General features: G+C 33.6%; 1 protein-coding gene across 3 annotated transcripts; it reads right to left on the bottom strand.

The window, feature by feature from the left end:
• On the bottom strand, positions 1 to 27,694 carry LOC119642634. 3 transcript variants are annotated; one of them, XM_038041828.1, is made up of 15 exons: positions 27,659 to 27,694; positions 16,017 to 16,420; positions 15,184 to 15,400; positions 14,549 to 14,620; positions 10,648 to 10,969; positions 10,286 to 10,588; positions 9,326 to 10,232; positions 8,290 to 8,649; positions 7,770 to 8,227; positions 7,607 to 7,705; positions 7,221 to 7,531; positions 6,882 to 7,158; positions 6,630 to 6,797; positions 5,811 to 6,039; positions 1 to 436 (listed from the first exon to the last, which is right to left on the bottom strand). In XM_038041828.1, exons 2-14 carry the CDS (start codon positions 16,198 to 16,200, stop codon positions 5,839 to 5,841), a joined length of 3,879 nt encoding a protein of 1,292 aa, XP_037897756.1. In that variant the 5' UTR covers positions 16,201 to 16,420; positions 27,659 to 27,694; the 3' UTR covers positions 1 to 436; positions 5,811 to 5,838. The 3 variants fall into 3 exon arrangements, with proteins under 3 accessions (XP_037897756.1, XP_037897755.1, XP_037897757.1); XM_038041827.1 differs by lacking the exon at positions 1 to 436 and having other exon boundaries at positions 4,428 to 6,039; XM_038041829.1 differs by lacking the exons at positions 1 to 436; positions 14,549 to 14,620 and having other exon boundaries at positions 4,428 to 6,039.
• Positions 27,695 to 27,720: the final 26 nt, after the last annotated feature.

The raw sequence follows: 27,720 nt of genomic DNA, 5'->3' as shown, positions 1-27,720 counted from the left end.
TAAATTTTCATAACGTATTTGTTGTTGTTGTTCTTTGCAAATAAATGGGCTTGATTTGTTATGAAACAGATATACCCACTAATATTAATTAATATATAATGAAGTGAACTTAGAAAAACATTGTGGCTGGGGATGAGATTCAAAATTTCGGCAACGCGCTACTGTGGATTAAAACAAACAAAAATAAGTTGGGAATAACGATTATTCGGTATGATATTCTAAATTAAGACAAACCCCAAAGTGAAGACCTAAAAAATAGTTATCATAAATTTTCTAGTACAAATATTAGCCGTTCAAAGAAGGCTCGCTGAATGGTTAAATACTGAATGAATACTTCTTTTGACCACGTAAAACGCCACTCCCAATGAATTAAGTAGACTCAAGATTGGGCAGGATGGATTAAAAGGCATCGACCAATTGTTGACCAAAGCTAGAACTATTTGAAAATAAAAGAAGAAATAAATTAGGTTTGGAGTGAATTTTGCAATACGCGCTACTAGTTTGTATACGACGTCTGATTGCGAAATACAGCGACGACATCTCTGCTCGATATACGTTATACATAACACTGTATGTATAACATGTTGTAAATATTATAAGAAATATTTCTGTTCGAGTCATCATTTCATAGATCGTATTTGCGTACTCGAACGCTTTTTTTTTATATACGGTTTTTGATAACTTTGAACACGATTTTTTCAATTTATAAACTAAAATAGTTAGAAAGTCGTAACATATAATTTACGACTTTTCTTTAATTAAAGTTTTGATGCAAGTTATGGCGTCTACGACGCATATTTCTATATTGCAATTATTCAGCAAATATGATCTATCCCAGAGGGTAAACGTGAAGACCCACTCTTCTCCATTTCCGAAATAAACAACAAATAATTTAAGGAATGTAAGGAAGTTTGACAGAAACTATGTATGGTTCAATGGTCAAAGACAAAATAAAAAAATAATACAAAAACGATACTGATATTTTGGATGAACATTTTGAGGAAACGTGATATAAACAAAAACTGTTGAAGATTAGTAAAGTAAAATTAAAAAGACTTGCAAATAACTGGCGAAATAATTCTTTGAACCCTTATTTGTCTCGCATTCAATTGAATAAAAAAAAATAAATATATAAATAAATAGAATAACAGTAATCTAAACAAAAATGATGGTTCTTTCCTAATATGTAATGATACAACTTATAAATAATTCTTATTTGTATCTTAAGGTAATATGGGCGGGGAAGTTTTTAATGCTTATGACAATAATTTTCATAATATATGTACTTAATTGAATATTTATGCTTGTATGGATGTAATTACTTATCGAAACGAACGTATTAGCTTTTAGTTCATACGGTACACGCACGTATGTATGTGATAGATGATTAATGGGTTCGATGTGAAATATATATAATTTTCTTGAATTTTTTAAATTTTATTTCGAACAATAATTCAATTTATCATTGATTTTGTAATTATTTAACTACTTACATTTAATTTAATTTCTAAAAATAATTTTTGGTTAATTATTGGTTTTTATTCGTTATTTTTATACCCACCGCCGAAGGATGGAGGTATATTCAGTTTGTCATAATATTTGCAAGACCCAAAACCATAGTATAGATGTGCGTTATCGGCAACCTCCTGGTCGCAAAAATGAAGATATCGGCTTCATTTTCAGCAGAAACATTGCACGCTTCCACAGGCGGGTTGATTATTAAAATGGGCGAAGTTGGTCAGGGCACACGCCCGCCGCAAAGCGTAAAGTGAGTGCAAGTCAATTTTTCTAAGCAAAACTTTGTAAGCTTCTTTTCACTATTCACAAATTATGAAAAATAAAAACGCGAAATTTTCTACATTTACTTTAACAAAAAATTTACTGTTTATATACAAAAATTGAAAAAAGCGGCCATGCCCACATAAAGTTATAAGTGATTACATTTTTTTTTTCGCCTTTTTGAGACTTTATGCTCATCAATCATGAAGTAAACAAGACAGAATGTTTAAAGTTATACTGTACATTTTTAAAATGAAGATATGCCTAAAATCGCGTTTATTTTAAAATAAATGTTGTGGACGCCACGACCTGGTGAATATATTTTTTCTTAATAACACCATCAATGAGGGTATCAAATAAAAGGACTTGGAGAGCAGCATGGGACAAGCTAAGTGAGTTATTGTAAATTAATTATCGGTTCCGTCACATCGTGTTCGATCATTTATTCTTAACAATGAAATATAAATTTTACCCCATTCACTTTTTTATTACATGCTTGCATTAATTGTGAGCAGCGACTTCCACAGATAAAAATGATGAAGTAAACACAACGGCTAAATTCGATTATTTTGACCTTTCTCTGCACAATATAACATTTTTCCATTCGGTATTATTAAATTATTCAATGTATACAGACGCTAATCATGGAAAGGTCAAAATTGCATTTCCTACATGCGTCACTTTTGTTGTTTGACTTAAAAAAACTCACTGACCAAGCTCGTAACACGTTGAAGGTTATGGTTATGCTGCTCCCAGCTCAAGGTCTCAAAAGACTTTCGAATAGCGTAGCACTTTACGTGCGATGGGATCGAAAAAAGGAAAAATAGCTGCCATTTGCAACGGTATCATCGTTGTGTTTCATTGCTCTCCAGGCAAAAAAAAGAAGAATTACGATAATCGCAAGCGTAAAAAGTCATGGCTAAGTCCGGAAGAGCCATCCTCATTGAAACCGATGCAGAATATTCATAGCCGTAACATTTTACTGTACGTAACCAGCAAGGTGTAGCGTGCTATGAGTTGCAAAACCGAAGGAAACTGTTAACGGGGATATCTAGCGATGTCAATTGGACAATTTGAACGATGTACTGCTGCAAAGAAGAGCAGCAATAGTGACTAAAATGCCTATCATACGAATTGACTGAAAATGCTATTTGGGCCACTTGTTGCAAAAGTTGCCAAGATTACATTTTCACTATTATAGCTCGAATAGGAAGTTGTGCTCAGCGCACCACTCACTTGCTCAGATCGGCGCAGCATGGCATGGATGGCAATATAAGTTCTTTCGACACGGTATGGCCATGTTGCCAGAAGTTGTAGGAAATGATGCAAAATATTTTATTTACATTATTATTGTACAAATTTTTTTAAGTGGTGATACCATCAAATTTAATGCAAGTACCTATTATGACCATAAATAAAAGCGTGAAGATAAAGATGATGATGGTGGTGAGCATTCGAGAATCGGCCACAGCCGAATATAACTTCCTTAATTGTTTAATTCTTAAATAATAAAATACAATATTGCAGTAATCAAGTCTTAGTTCGTGAGAAAATAATGTAAAATTAAATTAAAATGAATCAACATCAAAGCATATGTCAGATAGCGAAAGAGAACGAAAGGGCGAATGAGTGACCGAAAATTGTACTAACTACGAGGAACAATTATTATAATGCAAACCTACCCCTTAAATAAATATATTACATTTTACTGAATTAATTTACCGGTTAAAACTTGGTCCATATTTATCGATAGGCAACGAAAAGCAAATTTTTAATCTAACACATTACTTAAATCAGTGCTAAAATATTACCCTTGCTAAAGTTTGCAGATACATGATTGACGGAGAAACATGAATAGGTTAAAAAGCCTACAATTAATCTCATATTTGATCACACAGTTTTTATATAAAATTTTGCTTTTCAGGCAAATATTGACCTTACGTTACAAATGCAATTGAACTTTTTTTTATCCTTTTCTCCAAACATCGGCGAATTGCTGTGATAGGAAAGCAGAATCAAAAGTATTTGTCCTGTCAGTGAAAAATTGTTTTCAGTTAAAAACTGTCCTTATTCTTCAATGAAGTTTCTAATTTCTGTGGGCTTTAGACAATTTAGTCTCAAACAATAATTACTTTACTTTAATGAACGAAATCGGCAAAATTTACAGACAAGAAATGCTTTGTGCTCGAAGTGAACTGTTTTCCTGACATTTCTTTATTCAAATATGGGAGCCGATACAAGTTAGACATTACTAATTCGAATAATTCTCAATATCCAGGAGAAAAAGTTTTTATTGAAATTCAGGTCTCCATTTATGTATTTACTCAATCAAATAGTCCAGAGGGCTGTAACATATTTGTGAGATACTGTTTTACCTCTTGCAAGGTAATCAATAAGGACAATCCATTTTTTTTTTTTTTTAGTGCCGACTGCGATTGACATTAACGAAGGTGTCCTTTTTTAAAGACCTAGATTTCTTGCTGGCAACTCCCTCTCATCGAATACACTCTTTCGAAGCTTAAAGTTTTTTTGCACGTTTAACTGCTAATTATTACACGTTGTATTCTTTATTTTGTCGTTATTTTTCTTATTATTTCTAATTGTCATTAGTCACTTTCCTAATATTTTTTTCTTTTAATAGTTACAGTCATTCATACTTTTCATAAAAGACCAAAAATAAATTTTAATCTCACCAATACAATTGTTATAACAATAAGTAAAATTATGTGTGAGTAACATGGTTAAGTATGAAGCAAGTTACAATGAATTGTAAAATAATTTATAATAATGAGAAACGATCATGTCCGCGTTTAAGTGTGAGTATGTGAAGATTTTAATTAAATATAAGAATAACTAAATTAAGTTTAGTTGCATACTTGCACAAGAATATAAGTAAGTGATCAAATGAGTAAGGAATAAATGAGCAGAAAATAAACATGATTTATGAGTTACAAGTATTGAAATGGATGCGCAAATGCACTACGATTTATATATATTCGTTTTGACTTTATATAAAAAATATTTTTGATGAAATAATGGCGACTAGATGTAAATAAATTTCGATTATTTTCGGTTTAAGCCGAAGTGTTCGATACCCACTACCTTTCATAGAAAATAGTTTATCGAAATACAAACAAATGTCGACATACAGTGATCCTTCCATTTAGATATAGAAAATATAAATATTCTCATTTTGAAAACGTCATCATATGGTTTGACATGAGCCAAATATTCCGTTTTAAAGCTTCAAAACGTCTGTTCGTCACGCGAGGTCCAATTATAGAACCATTTTATATGATCGATGTTAACGAGGGAAAATTCGAATGACAATGTCAATAAAATAATGGATTTAAGAGTCCGATAAGGACAATAGTCCTTCACAATCATCTCTGCTTCCCGCCTTTCAAGTTTGTGGAGGTTTCGCCGTGTTAGCCGCTAAGATATCAAATATATAACGACAGAAATTGGCATTTATCAGTAAGGTAAGAACCTAGTGGCTTTCTGGAGACTGTTTTAACTAACGCTTATTAAAATATATCAAAGTATTATAAGGCATTTTGTAAATTTGAATTTCAATGCATGTCGTTAGGCATGAACCCAGACTTTATCTAAAGCTTTCGATTCCAATTCCTTTACATTACGTATAGAATCACATATTTTATCTTTCAGATGGTGGGTAATAAATAAATTTAAAAAAAGATGTAATTGTATATGCACTGGAGATTCGTGATTAATAACCTAGTTAATAAATATATATTTGTAAAATATTCTTTAACACGTTTAATTTGAAATTTAGAATAATTTAAAATTTTTACAATTATCAGTTTGGTCTTAGGATATTGTTTTTGTTTTGATATATGTGTTTGCTAATATATCTAGTTTATGCTATATATAGTTTAGATGGTTTTTGTTTCTCGTCTCTGCGTTATAAAAATTTTTCATTATAATAATACAAAAATTTTTTTTTTTCATCGCTTAAAAAAAAATATTTTTTAAACTAATTAAATCAATTAAGAAAAAGGAATATTTACGTTACGTTGGCGTTTGTTGCACTAACTCTTACACAGTCGTTCCGTAGGGATTGAAAACGGCTCGTGAACTATCTGTATCCAGGGAAATATCCTCGGGACTAGCCAAGTCGACGCGTACATTAGAATTTGTACGTCGACGAGTTGTTTGTGCTGCACCCCAATTGCTTAAAGTCCAATGAAAACCAGAATTGGGTGAATGCTCTTCCGCCACCTTTACTTGGGTGCAAACCTGTGTTAATATAATCCTCTTTCTTTAATTCCGTTGAATTTTACGTAGTTGCATAATTTTTAGCGGATGCTTCCTGCTGTAGCTTTCAACAACTATTTTTATGAAACAAAAATCTTTAACTCTTCCAGCTATCTTTCAAATTAGATACGAAAGCGTCTAACTAAGCTCATCCAAAACAAAGTTTTGCTCATATACATAAGTGCATGTTTTCATTTACTTTGATCGATAAGAAAGAATCTACTAAGTCTTTCGTAAGAAAATTAAGGTCATTTGGACAGCAATACCGTTACCAACTATGTCCTGATAATAGGAGATACGCGAATACTTTGATTCATAAAAAGTGTAAAATCAAATCTTTCTTCTACCACAAAAAATATATTTAACATTTGTTGGATATATAGATTTGAAAAGAGCCCAAAAAATAATATTCGTGACTAAAAGTTCTGGCATTTAACATCTTCTTGGTAGAGCAGCTCATAAAGCTCATCTTTGACAAATCTTTTATTTGCAAATAAACAAAAAACACTATTCGAATGGCAATGAAATTCACATACAGGTGCAATGATCATGTTTCTTACTTAAGAACTTACCTCGCGATTAACACAAGGCAGCGTTTCGGTGCCATTATCGACACCCGTGCCTGAGCCACCTGTGGCGGAGCCGGATTCTCGTGTACTACCCAAGCTACTGCTAGAGGCCAGAGAGTCATTGCTCGATTCCATTACGGCGTTTCGATAACGCGTCACTGATGACATCGCCTGAAAAAAATCAAATTTTTTATTAGCTTTTTTCATTTCTAAAGCTTTTATAATTGTAGCAAAATTTGGAGAGTTACCGCTTACCATAATCTCACCATTTTGACAGTCTTCAATAGATTTGAGAATTTCCCAGACAAGTTCAGAATCCAACGGTATAGGATGTTCAGCGTCACGATTGTAAATGTTAATGGCTATATGGACCGGATGTGGTACCGGCAGAGGTATTAAAAGCTTCTCAGTAGCACTTTTCTCGTCAGTTTTTTTTTTCCAAGGACGCCAATGTTGTGTATCGGGTAATTTACTTTGCTGGGCAGCACGATGAGCTCGCACACGCGGTGTAGTTAAACCTACCGACATATCTCTGCAGAAATTTACTGAATTTTTGTACAAATTTTTCATACGTTAAATTATTTGGAATAATACCTTTTTTCTGGTTTACGAAACGTTAATGTTATACGTGAGCGTGGATTAAAAGCAGTGACTTCTAAAAAGGGCAAATGTACTTGGACATTGCCGCGCGGCGCATAAACGTTACCCAGTAAGTCTAAGCCTTTGGAACCGATAACATCCGTAGCATTTTGTACCATTTCAGAATAACGCGTCAAATCGAGAGAAGGATGAGGTTCCAATTTGAAATGAGTATCATTTTCAGTTAGAGGAGTCAGAAAATCTAAGCTAAAGATTTCAGTGTAAATTAAACCAGCTAAACCTGGCCAATCGTTAACCGCTAACCCCTGGAATTGATCGAAAAAGCGCGTTATTTACGTAAATGAAAGGCAAAAACAAAAACAAAGGAAAGCTAAAGATACCTTGTTATCCCAAAATTCTTCTTCACTGATCGATAAACGTGCTATAATATGAGACGGATAGTATTTTTCCAAAATGTGGGCGGCAAGTTGTATGGCAATCTAAAATAGGGATAGACAAAGTTTATAATGTCGGCAAAAAGAAGTGGTGACTACAAAGTCTTACTTTTAATTCTTTTGTATTTAACTTGATGCGAGTTTTCACTTGTGTTGTTAAAGAAGTTTGTAGTTCGCGTCTACGCTTTTCTAGTTTCTCATGTAGGGTGGTCATTAAATCTTGTGCCTCCCGGTCCAATGATAAGTAGGGTCCCATTTTAGCTAATTGTGCTGAAAAGGGTCCAAAGCATGCTTCCACGAATTGCGAAAAGTCTTTCTGTGGCTGTAATATGATACGCTCCATTGCATGTTGATACGCCTGCAATTCGTCTAATTCCATTTTAGCCTCAAACGCAGCCAAAGCTTGCTCAGGCCGTATCATGAAGTAATAATCTAACGCCAAGCCCGGCCCGGCTATACGTCTCACAGCAATACTGTCGGAAGCAGGAACACGACCACACTTTTTGATAAATAAGTGGAAAGTTAAAGAGTCCCATAACAAACGTAAAGCATATCGTGCGACTCCCACTGAAATGTGAAGACAGGAACTTGAGTTTTTTATGGAGAAAGACTGGCAAAGGCAAACTCACCGACTAATATAACACCTGAAGCCAAAGGACACACAATGATGGCCACTAATACGGCTGCAATCGGTTGTAAACAACCTTGACTTAGTATATTCCAGATTAAAGCCTCTAATAATATGCAATAACGATTTCTATTGTTATTCGGCGAATCAATGTCATATATTAATATCATATACAGATGTAAAAATATGGTGAAAACTGGTATCCATAGCGGAGCAGTCAATGCTAATAAAATGCTTAAAAAACTTGTTGCCAAACAGAGCAATGGAAAGGCAAATAATATGACAATAGTGCCTAGGAAGCCTTTAATAAAGTAATTCCAAATGCGATTTAAATTGCGCGTCAAGCCTTTGCCTATGAAACCTAAAACAAAATAAAATAAAATTGGGTTATAAAAAAGAATAAAATAGCACTGTGTGCATGTGTCTTAGGTTAGTCTTAAGTAAAATAAAATCCGATTTCAATTGGAATTAAAACTAAATAAAAACCACCTAATAGATCGGGTAGATTTATAAAGTGTTTCATATGGAATATGAATTTAAATTCGAATAAATGTGATTGTGCCCGACAATTGAATCGGACCAGAACGGCACAGTTTTATAATTCAAAAATAATTCGAAGAGAATTTAAGAAGAATTTTAAAAAGAGTTTATAAAGACTTTTTGTAGAAATTGTAGGGAGATTTTAGATTCGAGAGTTTGAAACATGTTTTCAATGCATTCGAATAGCATAAGAACAAATTCTTTGTTAATCTGGATCGGAAAGCAAAACCGAATATATTTAGTATATAATTTAAATAGGAGCTTCGATTAAAATTTCGGAAACATTTTGATGCTATCTGCAGTAGTACCGAACTTTGAAATTCGGGTATTATTCGACTATAAAGCAAAGTTTTTTAAAATACTCTTTGAGTGCTTTAGGAAAATAACCTTAAAGAACGGATTTTATACATACGTATTAATTTAAACATATATTTAGATGGAATTTATATATTTATTTATATATTTTTATATTTAGAAGGAATTATGTGAGAACTTACCCGTATCTGGCTCAGTTTCGAAACGTGTACGCGATTTTGATATGTGTCGCCACAGTTCAATTAAACGCGAACCCATAGTCTGCGTTATACTTGTTTTGCGCGGAAAGAGTGTACCATTAACCTGTGATAATTCTAAATCAGGCATGAAAGGCTTGACACAAAATAAAGCTCTTAAACTTAATGGACTGCACCACGGCACTAATATGCCCAGAAGAAACATCATATTCCAAGTCCAACACCAAGTACGTTGCATAAGATTCAATAGTCGCCAGAATGGCCAACGTGTGCTAGTAGTGCGTATAATTTCCTTTTCAACTAAAAACACCGGTTGACTAGGATCTGAACGTGGTGTTACTATGGAAGTAGCCTGTTGACTAATAACTGTAGGTATTATATCAGATTGACCCTGAAAATTACGCCTGATTATCCAAGATTTTGGGGACCAAATACGACAGGCCCATTGAAAACTACGTGTAGGCGCTTTGGCGTTTTTCAGCTCCTTTAAAAGAACCGGCTCACGTTCTTTCATAAAGGCTAAATCACGGCTTAGAAAATAGGCAGTTTGTAGCAGATTATGTTTTGTGCACATTTTTAAGGCTTCTTCATGAGCTGACCAAGCGGATTTCTTGAATTTATGTTCTTCAGCGTGGCGAAGTTTGGAACGCAACCAAGGAGCAACTCTTGATAAAACGGAGTGATCATTGGCTAAACATTTCTGATGGTCTTCGCGGGAACGTTTAATATCACGTTGCACTTTTTCTACCGCCTTGTACATGATGACTACCGATTGAGCTTGTTGTACGAGCAGTTCGGGTATACCCACACCCAATTCCAAGAGTTTGGCATTTGATAGGATTGAAGAGTAAACACGCTGCAAATATTCTTTCATAACCGCTTCGTTGACTTCCTATGAGAAAATATTTTATTTTAATATCGAAGAGTACGGGTTCAGTAGCTAACCTCTTCAATTTCTTTGTCCGTTAACTTTTTAGCTCTTAGCTCAGCAATTAAGCGTTCACGAAAGTGTAAAAACCAACCTCGTGTCTCTCTTTCCAGAATACATAGCAAAATCGGTAATGCTTTGCGCATAATATCACGACAAAATAAGCGTAAATCTATTTCTTGACCTTTGGGTGTTAAGAACAGATACGGTATTGGTTGCGTTATATCGCAACTGTTAAAATCGAACTTCTCCATAGTAGCGCGGCGTAGTATTTTTCGAACGTATGAGCATAAACCATCCAAACAGTCTTCAAACTCAGGCTTAACAGTCGAAAAGACAATAACCATATTTTATGTAAGAAAATGTGTTAACCACTTACCCTACACACCAATTCTGCTATTAGAAAACGGCATCTTTCTTCTTTAATTTTATAGTCGAGATTATGCGCCAACAATGCGGGCACTCCTACTATCATATCCAGCAATTTAATTAAGCCGATCAATAGAGCACGAGCAGCATAAAAGACGGAGAAGAAATGCGAAAATATACGACTACGTGCAGTTACGACCAGAAAGCGTGCAGCTAAAGCCAAATCGCTTAAAAAGGAATCATGAGCTCGTAAAGTGCCCTTTTGAAGCAACTGCGACAGGCGCCATTTGTGCACTTGTCCAGAAAAATGCAAACTTGGAACGTCGAATTCCCTGTGATTTAAAATGTTTAAAAACAAAAACCGTCATTTTTTACTGTTTCGAAAAATTTTTTATAAAAAACATGCGTAAAATTTATTTGCTAGCTAAAAATATAAATTCATTTTGTTAAGCTTTTAAAGATAAGTTTATCTTAGCTTTTCAAAAGAAATATGTTTGACATTAATTGACGGTTTGGTGATAAATGAACAATTTAAAGGCTTTATGGTTATGGCTGACTTTTTTTCTTCGGGAAATACAATACAATAACGTAAAACGGGTAAACATTCAAAAAATTTGTCAGCTCTAAATTTATTCATAAAATTCCATATATGATCCTTTTTAGAAATTTTTTATAACACATGCGAAAGAAGCAAACTATGGAGCTAACAAATGAAGGAGAGGGTTTAAGGATTTTTCAAGAAAATATACTATGCCTTTTTTAAGAAACCTTTGAAAAATTACTTAACGAAATTAGAATATATTCTATCAACACTTGGACGATACAATCCTTTATAAGAATGGCAATAAAATTTTTTATATATATCAAACAAGTAAGAAAGTTACATTCGGCGGGAGCCGAGTCTCGCATATCCATCGCTATGGTTTTTGCATTCTATTCTTGAATGCTTTAATTTGATACCCCTATCGCTGGTGCTATTATGTAAAAATTAATTGCGTTGTCTACCACATTCATTTTAGAATCAACCCACTTTTGGCAGATAATAAATATTCATTTGAGGAACGTACAAAGCAGTTTCAAACATTCTGCTTTTTTTGTTACGAAAAACGGAGTTGCTTTCATTTTATTTACAAGCCCTGCTCTGACCCATTTAGCCCATTTTCATTACCAACCTGCGTGCAAAAACTGCCAATATTTCTACCAAAGTTGACCAAGAGAGTCCAATAGCACAGCACAGACGGACGGACATGGCTTAATCAATTTCACGCTGATCAAGAATATATATACTTTGTAGGGTCTCTAAAGCTTCCTTTTAAGTGTTACTTACAAAAAAAAAAAAAAAATAAAAAAAAAAAAAAAGAATGAATGTACCATCATCTTACAGTGGTGGCTACGAAAAATGAAATTTCAAATGGTTAAAGTTAATTTTAAAAAAAATAATATAATACAGCAAACTTTTTCGACCATGGATGCACAAGAATATTTTACATTTGTGTTAAAATTAGGCAATAAACTTTCGAAATATTGACTGTGAAATAATGCTCGAATGCTTTTAACACGTAGCTCAATTTTTTAAGTTAGATAGCGCATTTTATTACATTTTGTTTATTAGAACAAATTGGCCTGGTTTTTACCACAAACACGTACTTGTTATCATCATATCGGCTTACGCATTATACGAGTGCTTATCTCACAGAGATAACGTTGCTTGTTTCAGCGTAAAAGTAACATGTACAAGGAGCTTTTTGTTTCTTTCTCTTAAACCGTTTCAGCAAGTGGTTTACACCTCATTTTCGAGTGACATTACATTCTTTTTGTTCAATTTATACGAATTTGGAACGACTACCTCTAGTGGCACTTTTTTACTGCAAAAATGTTCAGAATTCCCAAACTAAGAACTCATTTGGCAATAGTGTGTTAAATTTTTCATTTTGAGCAGTTTTAGAACAATGTTCAAAAAGTGGGGAAATAAGCAATATTTTTAGTTAAAATTTAGCACAACAAATAAGATCGTACTTTTCTTTTATATATTTTCCTTAAATTAAATTATCTTTCAATTCGTGTGCATAACATTTTATGTCAGGTTACGGCCCCAAGAGCCTTGTCGTTTGATGTTTGTGAACTTATTAGTGCAAGCTCTGTTGGTGGGTCAAAGTATTTTGTGAGTTTCACGAATGATAAATCACTCCGCATATTTGTCTACTTCCTATAATCAAAATCTCAAATCGTTGAGAGGTTAAAAATATTCAAGCATTTCGTGCAAATGCATCGTATGAAACCTGTTCGAAGTGTTAGTGGCGACGAATAAGGAATTTTATGAATATTTGGAAAGAAACGGTACTGTGCAAATAGTACATTGGTGGAAATGGCAAGAATGACGATTTATTCCAAACCATGTCAAAATTTACGGACGGGAACAACAAGTACTGCATCTTCCGCTATAGACATTTCACGAAGGTTCTTAATGATAAGACCTCATATGAGGTCATGTGTCGCAGCAATGGATAACAATTCTAAAAGGGAATTCAAACCAAAGGGACAACAATATATAACGATTGAATGTTCGTCAGTGTCCAAAGCATATCGTCTGTAAGACAAAGGGTCAAATAGAACGACTGAACGACGGGACGTAATATTCAATGAAAATTTGCGCAACAAAAATAAAAGTGAATGCGAACTTACCAATAAGCAACCCCTGAAAGACATCAACATATGTTTCGATCCTATGGGAAACTCCGTAAATAACAATAAGAATGCTCAAAACAACAAAGTGTGAACATTTCATTTTTCGGCGAATCTAAAAAACAATCCACAGTTACAGTCAGCAGAACCAAGAACATGGCCTTATCAAATGCTATACATCTTCCAAGCCTTTTGCGAGAATTTAAAGACTGGGAAACTCATCCCTTATGAATTAATGTCGCTAATCAAGTTGTGCAAGTTGGGCCTTTATGGCGGTAGGTACCAATATGTGGACATGCGATATCACCATATTGGTGCTATAGGCCGAAACGAAAAAACCGTTTTGAAGTGTTCTCCAAAGATCGAATTGATTGCTGTTGTCTGGAGTAACAACGAACCAAATCGACGCATTCTAAATTTGCTCAGTTAATGAACGAATATTAAAATTTTATGTAAAGAGCATCTGCGTTGACAACATACACTTGCAACATATATGTTCATATTTATTCTTCTATATGATTTCCTCTACTTATCATCTGTTATTCTGTAATACTTTACTTTAATTCTTACGTACACAATTTTTAGTCTCGTTAAGTAGACATTAATTAGGAAGTCACCACAGCGTATTATTGCCAGGGGCAGGTTTATCAGCAGAGAATTTTTCCATCAACCTTTCAAAGGCGGCACAATAAAATTTATATAAATTTATGTTTATTTCTTATTGAGAGTAGATTGACCACATATTTTAGATTGCCGTAATGGCCCAATGCCAAAATCTTATTGAATATAACCTACAGACTATCAGTTTTCTTCGTTTTTTTACTATAGACCTGCTTGCCCGGTAAAGATGAGTAACTACATTTGGCTAATTGAATCCTTCCAGCACCAGAAAGTGAAGGGACGGATGAACAGATTTCACCAAAACAAAATATAGTCCCATCCATCAATGGGGCACAACAATTTATATAGTGCCTAAGGGATGCTTTACTACAAAGTCCACATCGAAAAGGTACTTCGATACTTAAAAAAAAAATTAAATTTTTTTACCTTTTCGCAAAGGGTGGATTTATCACTTTGTTCAAACAAAATGTGATGGAAATTAAAACTTTATTCGTTTAAACAAAATAATCTCTTAAGCGGGAAAAATGATTAACATTCAGTATAAAAAGCTAAAATATTTCAAATTTTATTTCCTACATTTACAAGCAAATAAAGCATTATTTATTTACCCATTTTTACGTATGGTTTCCAATTGTTCCAAAGTTAATTTCTTAGGTTTTCCATATTTATCCTTTTGTAAGCTTTTTCGAGTGATTTGTTTTGTTTAGTATATTTTATTTTTTTTATGATTCAGTTTTTATAATTTTTTTATTAAATAAAAAAAAATGAAAATATTTGATATGATAATGAGAAGGAAAAGAATATAAAACTTGTTTTGGTGACAGTGTTGGAGAAAGGCTTAACAGAAAATATTTCTTCTTTTCAAATTCATGAGATAATCGGACACAAAACATAATACACTAAATATAATTTCTAATAGTTGAAGAGATGTTAATGAATTTCTGAGTAATAACAGAATCAATGGAGATGCCTTTAACTTGAACGTGGAAAGCATATTATTGTGTAAATATGTAACAAAAACGTTACGAAAGAAGTGGTATACAATTGAATTTCATAAACAAAAACAGAAAAAAAGTATCAGAGAAAATAGTCTTACAACGATAAGCTGTTTAATAGGTTAAAGTGTGAATGTATGTATGTATGTATGTATTTATGTATATGCACTAGTTCGTTTAACAGCTGCTTCGGCACAGACTTACAAAACTATTAAAAGAAGAAAAGAATGAAAGCAATAAATACTTACCCGTTTTCGCGTAGCGTTTTCAACTGAGTATTAGTTAGACGACGTGGTTCGCCGGTAACATCTGAGGCAACAGCATCCAATTCATCAAATGGTGGCGCTATAAATAAGTCACGCAAATTAATCGGGCGCATTTTACGGCTACCACCCACCGTACTCGAGCCATTGTGGCCAAAACCGCTTAAAGCCAATGAAGCCGCAGATAAAGGTTGCGGCAAAGCTGATCAGAAGAAATAAAAGGCAGAATAAAAAAAAGAACAAGAAAAAAATATATATATATTTGAATTAGCGCGGATTTTGGGTTCCTCTGTTTAATTCAAACGTGCCAATGGATCGATCAGCGTAACTTTGGATCTTTGTGTGCAATTCAAGCTTTCCATCTTAATATTCACTAATGCGAAAATTAACAAAAGAAGCTAAAGTTGAAGATATTCGGTCTGAGAACTTTAATTTTATGGTTGGCAACGCATAACTTGTAACGGAGGCGAGCTGATCGATCAGCTTTCTTTATTTTTATGAATTTGTTAACATCCACAAAATTCACTGAAGGGTAGATCTCCCTGAACATAAAAAAATGTACTATATAAGAGCTATCTCATTCATCAGTAAAGAACATAAAAACAACGACAATAGCTGACCGATTCGATGCCTCTCGATTTCTTAGGATACCTACGAAAATCGCTACAGAGCAGGTTATGTTTTACAAGGCCCTTTACTTACAATAATTGCGTTGTTTACTCAAAAATTCAAACTGACTTACAATACTTAATGCTTCTTTTTATAAGGGTATTGATTATTTCGATGGTGGGTGTAAAAGTCAATAATGAACTGCTTACCTATTGGAAAACTTTTCCAGTGGTAAAGAAATTGTTCGGCTACCGTTTTAATTTGTTGCACCAATTGCTCAACTTCTGTGGGTGCTCCTACTAAATTGACTGTAAATTGCACCGGTTCACGTTCTGGTCCAGTCAAAGATAATGGACGCAATTGTTGTGCAGATGTGCTGGTGTTTAATGGCATTTTTTTTTCTCCACTCACTCTTTTTTTTCCCAGTCTCTACTGGCACTGGTCCTCTTTTTTATATTCCGAATTAGGTCAATTATTACTTCTAAAGAATTATTCAGTCGAGTTTACGGGCTTCAATTAATGTCTTCCTTTGATGATAATGAGGAGATGATATTAAAGTTGTTGTTGACAATTATTTTTATTAATGCTTTCCCAATTACGACATTTTTGCTTACTTAAAAATGAACAAAGAAAAAAGAGGAGACATTAAGAAAGAAATCATTGTCATAAGGCGAATGCTGGATACTCTTTCGTCGTCTTAAACAAATATATGAAAAAACAGATATCCAACAACCAATCACAACTATACCATTTGGAGGCTACTGGCGCAAATACTATTAAATCTTTAATGTTTTTGAATATTTTGCAACAGAATTATGTTTGTTTTTTTATGCAGCGACATCTTGCTCTTTATATGGTACATTATTTTTGTGCAGGATATATTAAAGTTTTTTAATGCATTTAATCTTTTCTGTCTGTCTGTGTAATGTATGTCCATGTATTTCTGTGCCTATAAAACGCTCCATTTAAAAAATATTTATATACACAAAGAAAAATTGCATTTTTAATATTTCTCGACGAAAAATGGTAAAAAAATAATATTTTGATGGACAAAACATATGTGAAAAGCTTGGATCGAACAAGACCTTGTGGTAACCAGTCCTCTTCGGCCATAAGAGAATAGTCAAAACTAAGCTACATTATGGCAACTAGATCGAGATTTTAGAGAAATCAGCCATTTTACAATGACTATGCGCGCAAAATAACAAATTCTGCACAAAAAATTTCGAAAAGGTCGATTTACGAGTTGACGTCTCTGCCACATAAGTTTGCTTCTGAAATGTGAACGTGTACAGGATAAATAAATACCATTTTTGGCATATTTTAGCCTTTTAATGGTATACTCGAAATCACTTAATCTTCAGTGTTCCATATCAATTACGTTTGAGCTCGAGTAAGTCCATTATGACTTTTATATTAGTCACGAGTTTCTCACAGAGTTGGTACTAATTGAAATGAGCGAAGAAAAAGTGTATGACTTTGTGATATCTTAAAGAAGCTTATGATCAAGTTATCAAGCAAGTGTATACGGAACAGTGACGTTTAAAATCTTCTTCATATATCCATAAAAAATTTCCACTTAAAAATTTCAATTCGAAAACTTAGCATCCAACACACATTACTCAATAAGTCTTCCGTCGAGCACATGTATGGCATCGCAGTTAACAGATCTATATATGATGTAATCCAACTGATTTGTGTGAAAATTGCATGATATTCTGACGATTAATTTAAAAGTTACAATTGTTTTAATGATGCTAAGTTCTTTGTTGGCTTGGACAGCCTGCGACGGTTGCTGTCCATTCGACTGCCGATTTGACTGTGGTTTGTCACGTATCCGTACCATGAAAAAATCGTTTTTATTTCGCCGTACTGTAGCCAAACAATTCTCTGAGTCATTAACAAGTTGTTTTCAAAAGTGAGCAAACGCGGCACTCTTCGGAACAGCGCTTTTAGTATAACATAGGTTTTAATTCATAACTCCTCATATTCAAAACAGTGAAGTTTATTATTACAGCGTGCGTTGGATTAAAAGTTCAATTTCCAAAAACTATGGTTAATAGGAGAGAGTTTTCGCTGTAGAAAAGGGAAGTTTCTAATAAATCAGTTAACAGAAGATTCCAAATTAAAATTCAACTTTCTATTCCTGATTTTTTTGATCTTTCCTTGTCGTTGTAATGTTTGATACGTAATAAGTGCAACAACTTGAATTTTACTGAAAATATTTTATATGCCGAGACTAAAGTGGTAGGAATGCCCAAGTATTGATTTTATTATCTATAGGCGTCACGATAAATAAATAAATGACAAAAAATCATACAGTTCACTTTTAGTACGGGGCAGAGCAGCACAAGAAGCATCTTTGACATAAGTATTGGTCTTATTTGCTGTAAATGAGAATTTTTGCTATTAGTTCCATGTAAGATTTAATGTTAACGCACACAAGGTCCCTTATAAGAAATGGCACCAAACGCTTCGGCGTCTAGCAATATCAAGGAAACTTAAGATTTTCTTTGCAAAATAATATTGCATGAATTGAGTCTATTCTCCATCGAACTTTATTTTTGACTGCAGATCTAATGATAAAATGAAACACGCCGCAGGGTAAACGGTACGCGCAGAAAGCTGACTTATTGAGTATGAAGTACCAAAAAAAAATGTAATATTAAGTGCAACAATTCAGTGTTTTGTCTTCTAACTCTCTGTTCATATAATTGTACGTTTATTTGTGTAACGTTTTAGTTTTAATAATAGGTTCAACATTCTGGACTAATGCAGCTTATATTTGTTTTTTTTTTTTTGCAAAAGAAAAAGGAAAAATACCAAATCGTGCCACAAATCGTATGAATTATAAGAGTGACCTTTAAAAGGCAGAAACACGCACTAGCACAGTCGATTTGCATACACTTGCATGAGTGCTTCCAGCTGAGGGCTTGAGGGATTAGATAGTAGAGAGTTAAAAACGAACGGCTCCAGTTTTATTTTATTTATTGGGTAAAACTCGACCGTAAAATAGCCGATACACTAATTCTGACTCTCTGTTTGTAGAACTCAGATATGTTTTAGAAATTTCGAATTTACTATCAAAAATATAATTATATGGGAAGGTAAGGTAACCATAGGCCGTTTTGCAAAAGCCGCTATGATTGCTGTTTTCCGACAGGTCGCGTTTATATGATTCAAAGCATAAGTTGATGAAAAAATCACGGTCGAGAGGACCAGTTTTAAAAATTTAATACTAATGTTGTCTCTGCCGACTGCATTAGATTTGGTAATGTACATTGCTTTCCATACTCCTTTTATAGTGAATAATGAGTATTAGCCATGTAGTTAACGTCTAGAAAGTGTTCGTTCAGTATATCAAGGTTAATGTCCCAGGCAGATTGACACTTCGTGATTCCTATCGCCATATGTAGACTTTCCCAAAGAACCCTTGGCTGGGAGATGAATATTCAACTTTCTGTTAAGACAAAGTTGCTTAATCTGCCAAGCATTTCTATACACCGTTTCTGAACCTGTGAAAAACCTCCCAAATAGCAACTAAGCAACGTTTTTAGACTTTATATGCTCCATTAGGGAGTCAAATCGGAATTTTAACATCATTCATTAACCAAGACGGTTTGGACGATTAAACGTTACAAGTTTTAATTGGTACGTGCTCGCTGTATAAAGCAAACAAATTGTAACTTACGTACGAAAATTTATCATTAATATTCATAAAATCTCAGGCAATATTCCACCAAACTTTGGAGGTGTTACGTAACTGTCTCATACTGATAGGCGACATGTATCTCAGTAAAAGTTAGTCACTCCGGTCTCCAATATCAAACAGTATATTTGAAGCTAAAAATAAGAGATCATGATCAAGTATTCCCCCTTGAGCAAATTGATCACAATCCAGAACAAAAAAGCTGTAGGAAAGACAAAACAAGATCAAGGAGATTTCCGTACAGCTAGTGGCATAATGAGCGAGCCAAGAATTCATAAATTTTAATGATTACCACGCACATCATTCAACTGCAAATCTAGACTAAAATCACCTCATATATTATATCATACAAGATAGAGTACTCATCTACACAATTATTCCTGTCTGGTTTGGGCTCACACATTCTCAGCCAGTTAGCAATACTACCGCCCACTTCCATACCGAAATATTTCTACTACCATTGCCAGAGTTAATTATTATTTTATGACTCGGTTAATGAATGAGCTTTACCATCACTTCATGTATCACGATTATGCCATGGTGAATAACATTATATTTCACGATTTCGCAGACTCCGTTATTAGTATTCGATATGACATCACATCTGAAATGGCACCCCTAAAACCTTCATGCGTCTGACTGACAATCCGCAAGACTATTTCCATGTTAACATCAGAAGCATATAATTTTGACAAGTTTCAACTTGTTGACATAGACTGGACAGCACTTATTTATCGTCAAAAGATTTGTATCAAGCACTACATTGAACTTCTTATTAGACCTAATATAATTTATGTACTTAGGAATAGGCTCCTTCTTAGCATAGTGATTGAAGCCTCTGCATTTATAGTACGCTATCGTTTGCGTTCCTTCATAAACTCTGCACTTTTCCCCACCCACGCTACCACAATCCACCTCCACCACAGCGCTGTAATGAGTTTTGCCATATCCGGTCATCTCATACGATCTAACAATGCTGATTGAACATTCTTTCAAGATTGTATTCTAACAACACAGTTTCGCAATCAAATCACGCGTCTTATAGTCGAACCTAATAAGATATCTTGAATCATGCCTTCGCTACTCTCTTGTTTACATCCAGGTTTAACCATAGTACATAGTAGGAACATCAGAAGTGGTTACCGGAACTTTAATAACTTTAATAACGTTTCCCATTCTTTGCATTGCTACCTTACAGAATATCCGCCGATTCATGCGAGTTTTCATTGCATTTATTCTGACACGCCCATAACTTATCAATCCTTAAGGGTTGCATAGACTAAATAGGCTCTAAGGATTTCTCGTTCCGTGAATTTCCTCGAAGCGCTTAGCATTCTACTCATTTGCCTTTTAAGTCCGCAACATGGGTTTCAATATGGCATCGAACTGACTCACATATTTGTAATTTTTCCCCATTTCCTCGTTCCACACATTTCCAATATCCCTCATTCTTAAAAAGCACAATCTAGCATTCGTTCTTGTACTCGGCTAATAGAGACTTGTTTTTCAAGACTCTCTTATTATTCGCTTTCTCTTTTAAAACCCTTAAGCATTTATTCACCATCAAAATTTTAGTTGAGTATTCATCCAAACCAGAGCATTTTGGATTAGGACAGTAAATTTTATCATACATTGGCATCTGACGCCATTTTCACCACGAATCGAAATTCTACATTTTGCGCGCTTTACTCAGTCATTACAATCTTAAGAATGATACGTTTTGAGCCAAAACGATTAAATTAATCTAAATCATCTCTATTTACTTGAAGATTAGTATTAAATTAAATTTTCTATAAGCAACTCAAAGTAGGACTGCCAACCTATGTAAATTTTCCAAACCACTTGCAGATGTATGCTTAAATAAATTGCCCACTATTTTTTTGTTGACTAGATTCTACAATTTTTTTTTCCGCAAGAATATCAAGTTTTCTTGTAACCATCAATTTCTATGTTTCATCGCAAAGGAATTGAACATTCCCTTACAAATTTCCCGCTCTTTTGGTGTTAAACCTCCCTGGATTTTGAAAGACTGCTCTTTTGACATCTCCCTGTCTATGCACAAGAAAGAAGATACTCCAAATTACGTCTTCAGGAATCTAATAGCTGAGAAAACCCAAGTATTGGACAATACTGGTTGGAATCTTTTGTACACAGACGGCTCAAAATCTCCTGGTCTGTCTCCTGCTTGTGCGGTGGTAGATGCTACAGGACGGGTTCTTCTCAACCACATATTTCACGAAAGCACTTCAACTTTCATAACCGAAGCCAGAGCTATCCTTCACGCTGCCAACCTTTCCCATAAAAACAAACTCAAAACCGTCATTGTTACTGACAGTTTGTATGTATTACAAGCTACCCGGAACCCTTCGACTTCGAAATGGAGCACCATCAACAAATTAAGGAATATAATTACTACACCCGACGGAAAAATTAAAATGTTATGGGTACCAAGTCACATCGGTTTACTGGGCAATGAGCAGGCTGATCGAGCTGCAAATATGCTGCTTCTGCTCCTCTAATTATGGATGATGATATGGAAAAGTTGGATCTTCAAAGATACATTGGAAGAAAAGTTAAAGAGAAAATTGCAGAAGGAAATTTACAATACCATCATCAACACTACTCTTGCATTAACCCCCAATTAACTCCACCTATATATCCAACAAATGTTGAGAAAACCAAGATCCAAACATTTTCGAGAATTCGCCTTGGTCATACAATTGCAACTCACCAATGGATCCTGAAGAAGTCGTCTCCCCCAATCTGCTGTTGTGGACAAACTCTTACTATAAAGCACATTCTCTGCGACTGCCTCAACTTTTCCTTGGCTAGAAGTATTGCATTTGGAACGATTAACCCTTTGAACATTCTACAATCAGCTTCAGAACAGAATATCAATTCAATATTTTACTTTATTAATACTACTAAGCTTATTATCTAATATCCATTTATTTAAATTAGAGCCGATAGCCTGTGTTGCTAGTGCTCAATGTCTTTTTTTTTTTGTCTAAGAATTCAATTCATTAGTCTAAAATTAAAATAATAATAATAATAATAAAATAATAATATGTTTCATGAGACAAAGGTTGCCAATGCTAAACATATTCTTGCACTCGTAAAGATGGTAGAATATACACCAAAGTATAGTACATTTATTGACCTGTATCAAAGGCACTTAATTTACTAAAAGATTTTGAAGTAAAACAAAAGCTGCTCCAATCATTCCGGTAAGCATTGATATAAATGCCGTATCTGTAATCCAGTCCATTTTAGGGCGACAAATAATTGACAGCTAATTGATACAAGAACAAAATTAAGAAAAGAAATTAAATTTAATTACGTCATAGAGACATATTGTCATAAGATTAACTAATGCCATCGAATGTACCTAACAATTGTAGAAAAAGTGAGATTAAATTATACGATATTTACATTTGTAAAACAGGTAACGTATAATTTTATTTACATTAGGTAAGCTTAATAAGAAGAAAGTTTCTTGAAGCTCAGGTAACGAAATCAAAGATAATCCCATTTAATAAAGTTGACGAATCGACACGAAGTTTTCGTAAAGACGCTAAATAAATGATTATTTATGCTAACGCAATGATAACAGTAAAAATGGCTTCCAATCAACTTTTTTAATTGTTGCTGAAAGAATTCGGGAAAGTATGTACAGAAGTGGTATACTGAAACATTTCCGGTCGTTTTTTGACGAAATACATTTACGTGTTAATAAGCGGGTAATTCCGAAGCATTGTAGTCGTCTACTCTTTTGTTAGCCAAAAATTGCAAAATTAACCTCTGAAACTGAAATTTCGTTGATATTTTGAAGGCCTACAATAAAAGCTTAAAAACAAAAACTGCAACAGATATATTAAGAATTACATGCGAGGGCGGCCCCGTTCGGACGCTCGCCTCAGAAAAGAGTCAGAATTGACCTGCATGCAATATTTTTCAACTTGTTTAAATGGTATGTTTATTTACCTACTCAATAAATTGCTACTAAAATAATGGTTTATTGTATTTCGTGGCATTCAGATGTGAAAATATTCAAATATGACTAGAAACTCTGTGCAAGCGAAGCCGTAGAAAATTTTATATTTGCATGATTTTTTCTTTTTTTTCTATTTCTTTATTTCCCTATTCTGAAGATTTAAACGAAGAGCAATAAGAGCAACAGTACAAGCATTAACTAAAAACTCTTACCAGAGAGTATAAAACTTATAATTTTCTTTTTCTTGTATTGAACTTCATCTTAAAAAGAAAGAGACAATTCTAGAAAAGCAAAAATAATTCTGCATCATTGTCGTCTCCCGCCCTTTCATTACGTCTTTTCGATGATATTTAGCTTTACTGCTGAATGGTGGTGAAGGCACAAAAATGTATGCTAAGGTATCTTCAAACAATATCCAATCTGTGTACCCATGTATATGTAATCAAAAGTGCTCGCTCCATATGTTAATCGCAATGTGTGCACAATACAATTATGCCAGAATGTATTTATTGTTCGCGTAACGGTTCGCACAACGATCACCAACTCATCCACCATTGGCCAAAAAAGGATTGGCGCGAAAATTTTGAAATAATGGCGGCAATTCTAGGAATAATAAATGATATTGATTGACAATTGCATATTCTAAAAGTTTAGTGGATACTTAAGCGAAGCAGCTATTGTTGAATATAATTTAAAACCACTCCTGGAATTTTTGGATTACAATATTTACCCGAACGTAGCCATACGCATCAGATTAAAGTCTTCAAAATGAAATTTAATCTTTAAAGTTCGGTCATGAGTGGAAGAGCAATTTTTATGATTTATTTTTCAACGTGTGTGATTTATCTTCAAACTCAAATTTCTCTCATATTTGTCCAGAAATTTCGTTGACTTTGAATGTTAGGGAAATTCCTACTTTTAACAACAATAAAAGCAATGTCCTAATCTGGGTCTTGGCTTGAGTATAAAATGATTCACCGGCTTGTGCTCTTGCAGCCAAATGTCGCTGCTCTTAACAGACACAATCGTAAACATTAAAATATAAAATGCCTTTAGTTCAGAGAATAAATACTCTTTATACTTATTTAATTAAAGTAAATACTACTAGTAACTTATTTACATTTATTATTATGAGCGTACTCCTTTCAGAGGAAATCTTTTTTATCCTTACCTTGGGCTCGTATTTTTATTTTTGATTAATGTTAGTGTTCCTCGAAATTTGACGATCGCTGATTTAGAATATAGATAAGAAATCGTATAGGCTTAAATCCTGATTTACGCATTAAGCATCTTGTGTCAAATATGTCAATTGAATGCGCGACTTGCTCTACTACAGTATAGATCTGGTATGCCAATTTAACGAATATATTGACTAAACTAGGAGAATATATTCTTAAAAGAAAAAAAAACGCGCAAAAAACATTCTCGTAAATTCTTAAATTTGGGTTTGCATACTAAAATTCACTCTGCTTTAATATCGTAATTAAAGATCCGATCGAAGATGTAATGGGCATTTAAAATAGAAGCTCCTTTTAGGAAAAAGATATGTTTTCTTACTTGCTCTTTATAATACAAAATTGACGAACTTCTTCCGCATATACTTTGCCGCATACTTATACTTTTTCCACTAAAGTACTCGCATTATTTTGAGTTTATAAATTTTTCTGCGACTAGAAGAGTATTTTTACTTGCCCTTTAAAACTGCCTCGCTCATCTTAAATACACAAAGTTTAAACGTGAAACTCCCGAGTTACCCAATATACACAGCTTTCTTGAGAACAAGCCATTGTCATTATTTTGGCTGAAATTACGATTTGTTATAAAATTATGAACAAAAATTAACTAAGTCTGCACCTATTGAAGAAGACCAAAAGAGAGTTTTTTCACACTATTGCCGTACAACATTTGCCAAAACCCAAGTCACTAATATGTATATAGAAAGTAACCGAATTTGCTTTCTACTTAGCCAAAACTTTAAACAAAAAATATTTGAATACTTATTTTGGTAATCTTCTAAACTAAAATCTACATGTACGTAAAGTGCGACCCCATCCATAAAATGCAGCGCATGTTGTGGAATGTGAGTAGGGGGGCAAGATAGGAGGGAACGGAGATAGCATTGTAAGCGCTTTTATATATGCTTGTAAAATGGTTAAAACAATTTATCAGACGATTAAATGGCGGGTAAAATAAACCAAATCATGCAAACAGACTGCATGTGTAATTGTTATTTACGTTAAACTTAGTGAATACGATTCGATTAGCAGAAAAATTTTATTACAAAAATTTCTTTCGTTTCGACGAAACAATTCATGATTTTTCTGAATTAATAGTTTTTCAAGAATTTATAAAGCTTTCACTAGCTACTCTAAAATGCTTAGAATTTAACTACAGCTGGTCTTAAAAATTAAATATGATAACTTCTCTTAATCCCAAGCCCGCTCTATATTTGCTCCTTGTAAATAACACACCTCAGTCAGAAACAACTTAAAGATACCACTTCGAAGCAGACAACATTAACAATGCGGTGAATTCTTTGACAAAAATCAACATATGAAATATATTTTGTTACTAATGCGCCCTGTAACCTTTTAAGGTACTTACAGCGTCGACAGATCGTTTTTGTTTCGACATACTTGGTGGCGTATGGTCTGAATTTCCGTAATTAATAAAAGGTGACTTTTGAAAAAAATCGCTCAAAAAGAATTAATTGAGGAATCAACTACGTATTTTTTTAGGGCGAACGTACGGCGAATGTTGTATAAAAAATCGCCTTTCAAGTTAATAAATTTTACATTTGTTTTACGTTTAAATGAATCGTTACTCCAATTGTCCAATGCTAACTGTGACAAAAAATGACGCTGATGCTTTGGTATCCAAATTCCTAAGCCAATTCTTATTCACTTAGCTTTGTAAAAAAAAAATTAGCCTGTATCACCGCACATATTCCTTGTATATAAATTATAATAATCTGACTACCGCTGCAAAATTTATCTAATTAGATTTCGAAAAATTTTTTTCCCATTTTTGCAGAAGAATTAAATTGAAGAGATTCATATTAGGCTGAAAAGAACGAAATTTCGATCTTTCCTTTTTTTGCAGTTTTCCAATCGTCAACGGCAGTTTCAAGCAACTATGTATTATAAGTAATTTCACGTTGGATTCGAAACGTTTTTGAATAACAGGAGATGTATATTTATATACAGTTAGGGGAAGATAAGTAAGTTTTTTATTAAAATTGGTTACACTTTTTCTTTTTTTCAAGTAAAAGTTTCTAAATGAAATCAAAACTAAAGTAATTAGCAGAGTCATGTAGAAATTATGCGCACAATTAAACCTAATAACAGAGGGAGAGGGAGTTTGAGCCGTTTACTAGAATAAAAACAACGAATACTCCATATAAAGCAGCAATTTCTAAACAATAACAACAACGGCAATAATAAATAGATACAACAATAACACAAACAATAACGAAAAGATGCAAAAGGAGAACAAAATAACTCACATGTCTCTATATGCCTGTAGTAGCTGCTAGCAAAAGGGACGTAGAGACACATTATTACAAATGCGGAGGAACTTTTATAATAATAAAGATGATGTTACTGCAACGACAATAAGAGGTTTGAAAATTCAAAGCATTCGAATAAGAAAGGCAGCAACAGCGACAATAACAAAAAAAAAAAAAGAGGGCAATAAAAAGTGTTTACTAGAAGGCCATTATATGCGAAGTTAATGCTCTAGTGAGTTTCTGTATGTATGCGTTCATAAAAAATATCCATTCATTAGATAGAAAAAGAGATATATAAATAAAATTATTAAGCAGGTATCAACATGATAAATTACTAAAGGTTTATAACCGCGGTCGTGGTTATAAGGACTACATAAAAGTACTAGACTGGACACGGCATGTAAGAGTTAATATATGCTCTAGAATAACAAAGATTTACTTAAATGAATGAACTATACACGCACACAAATGGATTTAAACATTAAGCCGAACTCAAGATGCACGTATTCATTAACGCTTATGCTAACTATTTTTGGGGTTTAAAAAAATTCGAATTTTTTAAATAGTCCTTCAAATGCTTCGCATTTACTCGTTTTTTTTAGTTTTCTTTACTTTACACAATTCACCGTGCACTTTTTACCTCTTTTTCCTTCTTTTTTCTATTATAGATTTTTTCCATTATGTTGAATAAATTTTTTTTCT

Source organism: Glossina fuscipes, unplaced genomic scaffold, assembly GCF_014805625.2.
Source record: "Glossina fuscipes isolate IAEA_lab_2018 unplaced genomic scaffold, Yale_Gfus_2 238, whole genome shotgun sequence".
NCBI classification, from domain to species: Eukaryota; Metazoa; Arthropoda; class Insecta; order Diptera; family Glossinidae; genus Glossina; species Glossina fuscipes.
Note: the sequence above shows the minus strand (reverse complement) of the source record. Positions and strands in the feature narration are given on the sequence as shown.

Excerpts from the sequence above, each read along its gene's own strand:
- LOC119642634 (XM_038041828.1), bottom strand. The coding sequence starts at position 16,200 with ATGCCATTAAACACCAGCACATCTGCACAACAATTGCGTCCATTATCT. Across the intron at positions 14,621-15,183 it reads AAAACGCTACGCGAAAACGG|CTTACAAAAGGATAAATATG; the intron begins GTAAGTATTTAT and ends CACTCGAAAAAG. Across the intron at positions 8,650-9,325 it reads CGAAACTGAGCCAGATACGG|GTTTCATAGGCAAAGGCTTG; the intron begins GTAAGTTCTCAC and ends ATTTTGTTTTAG.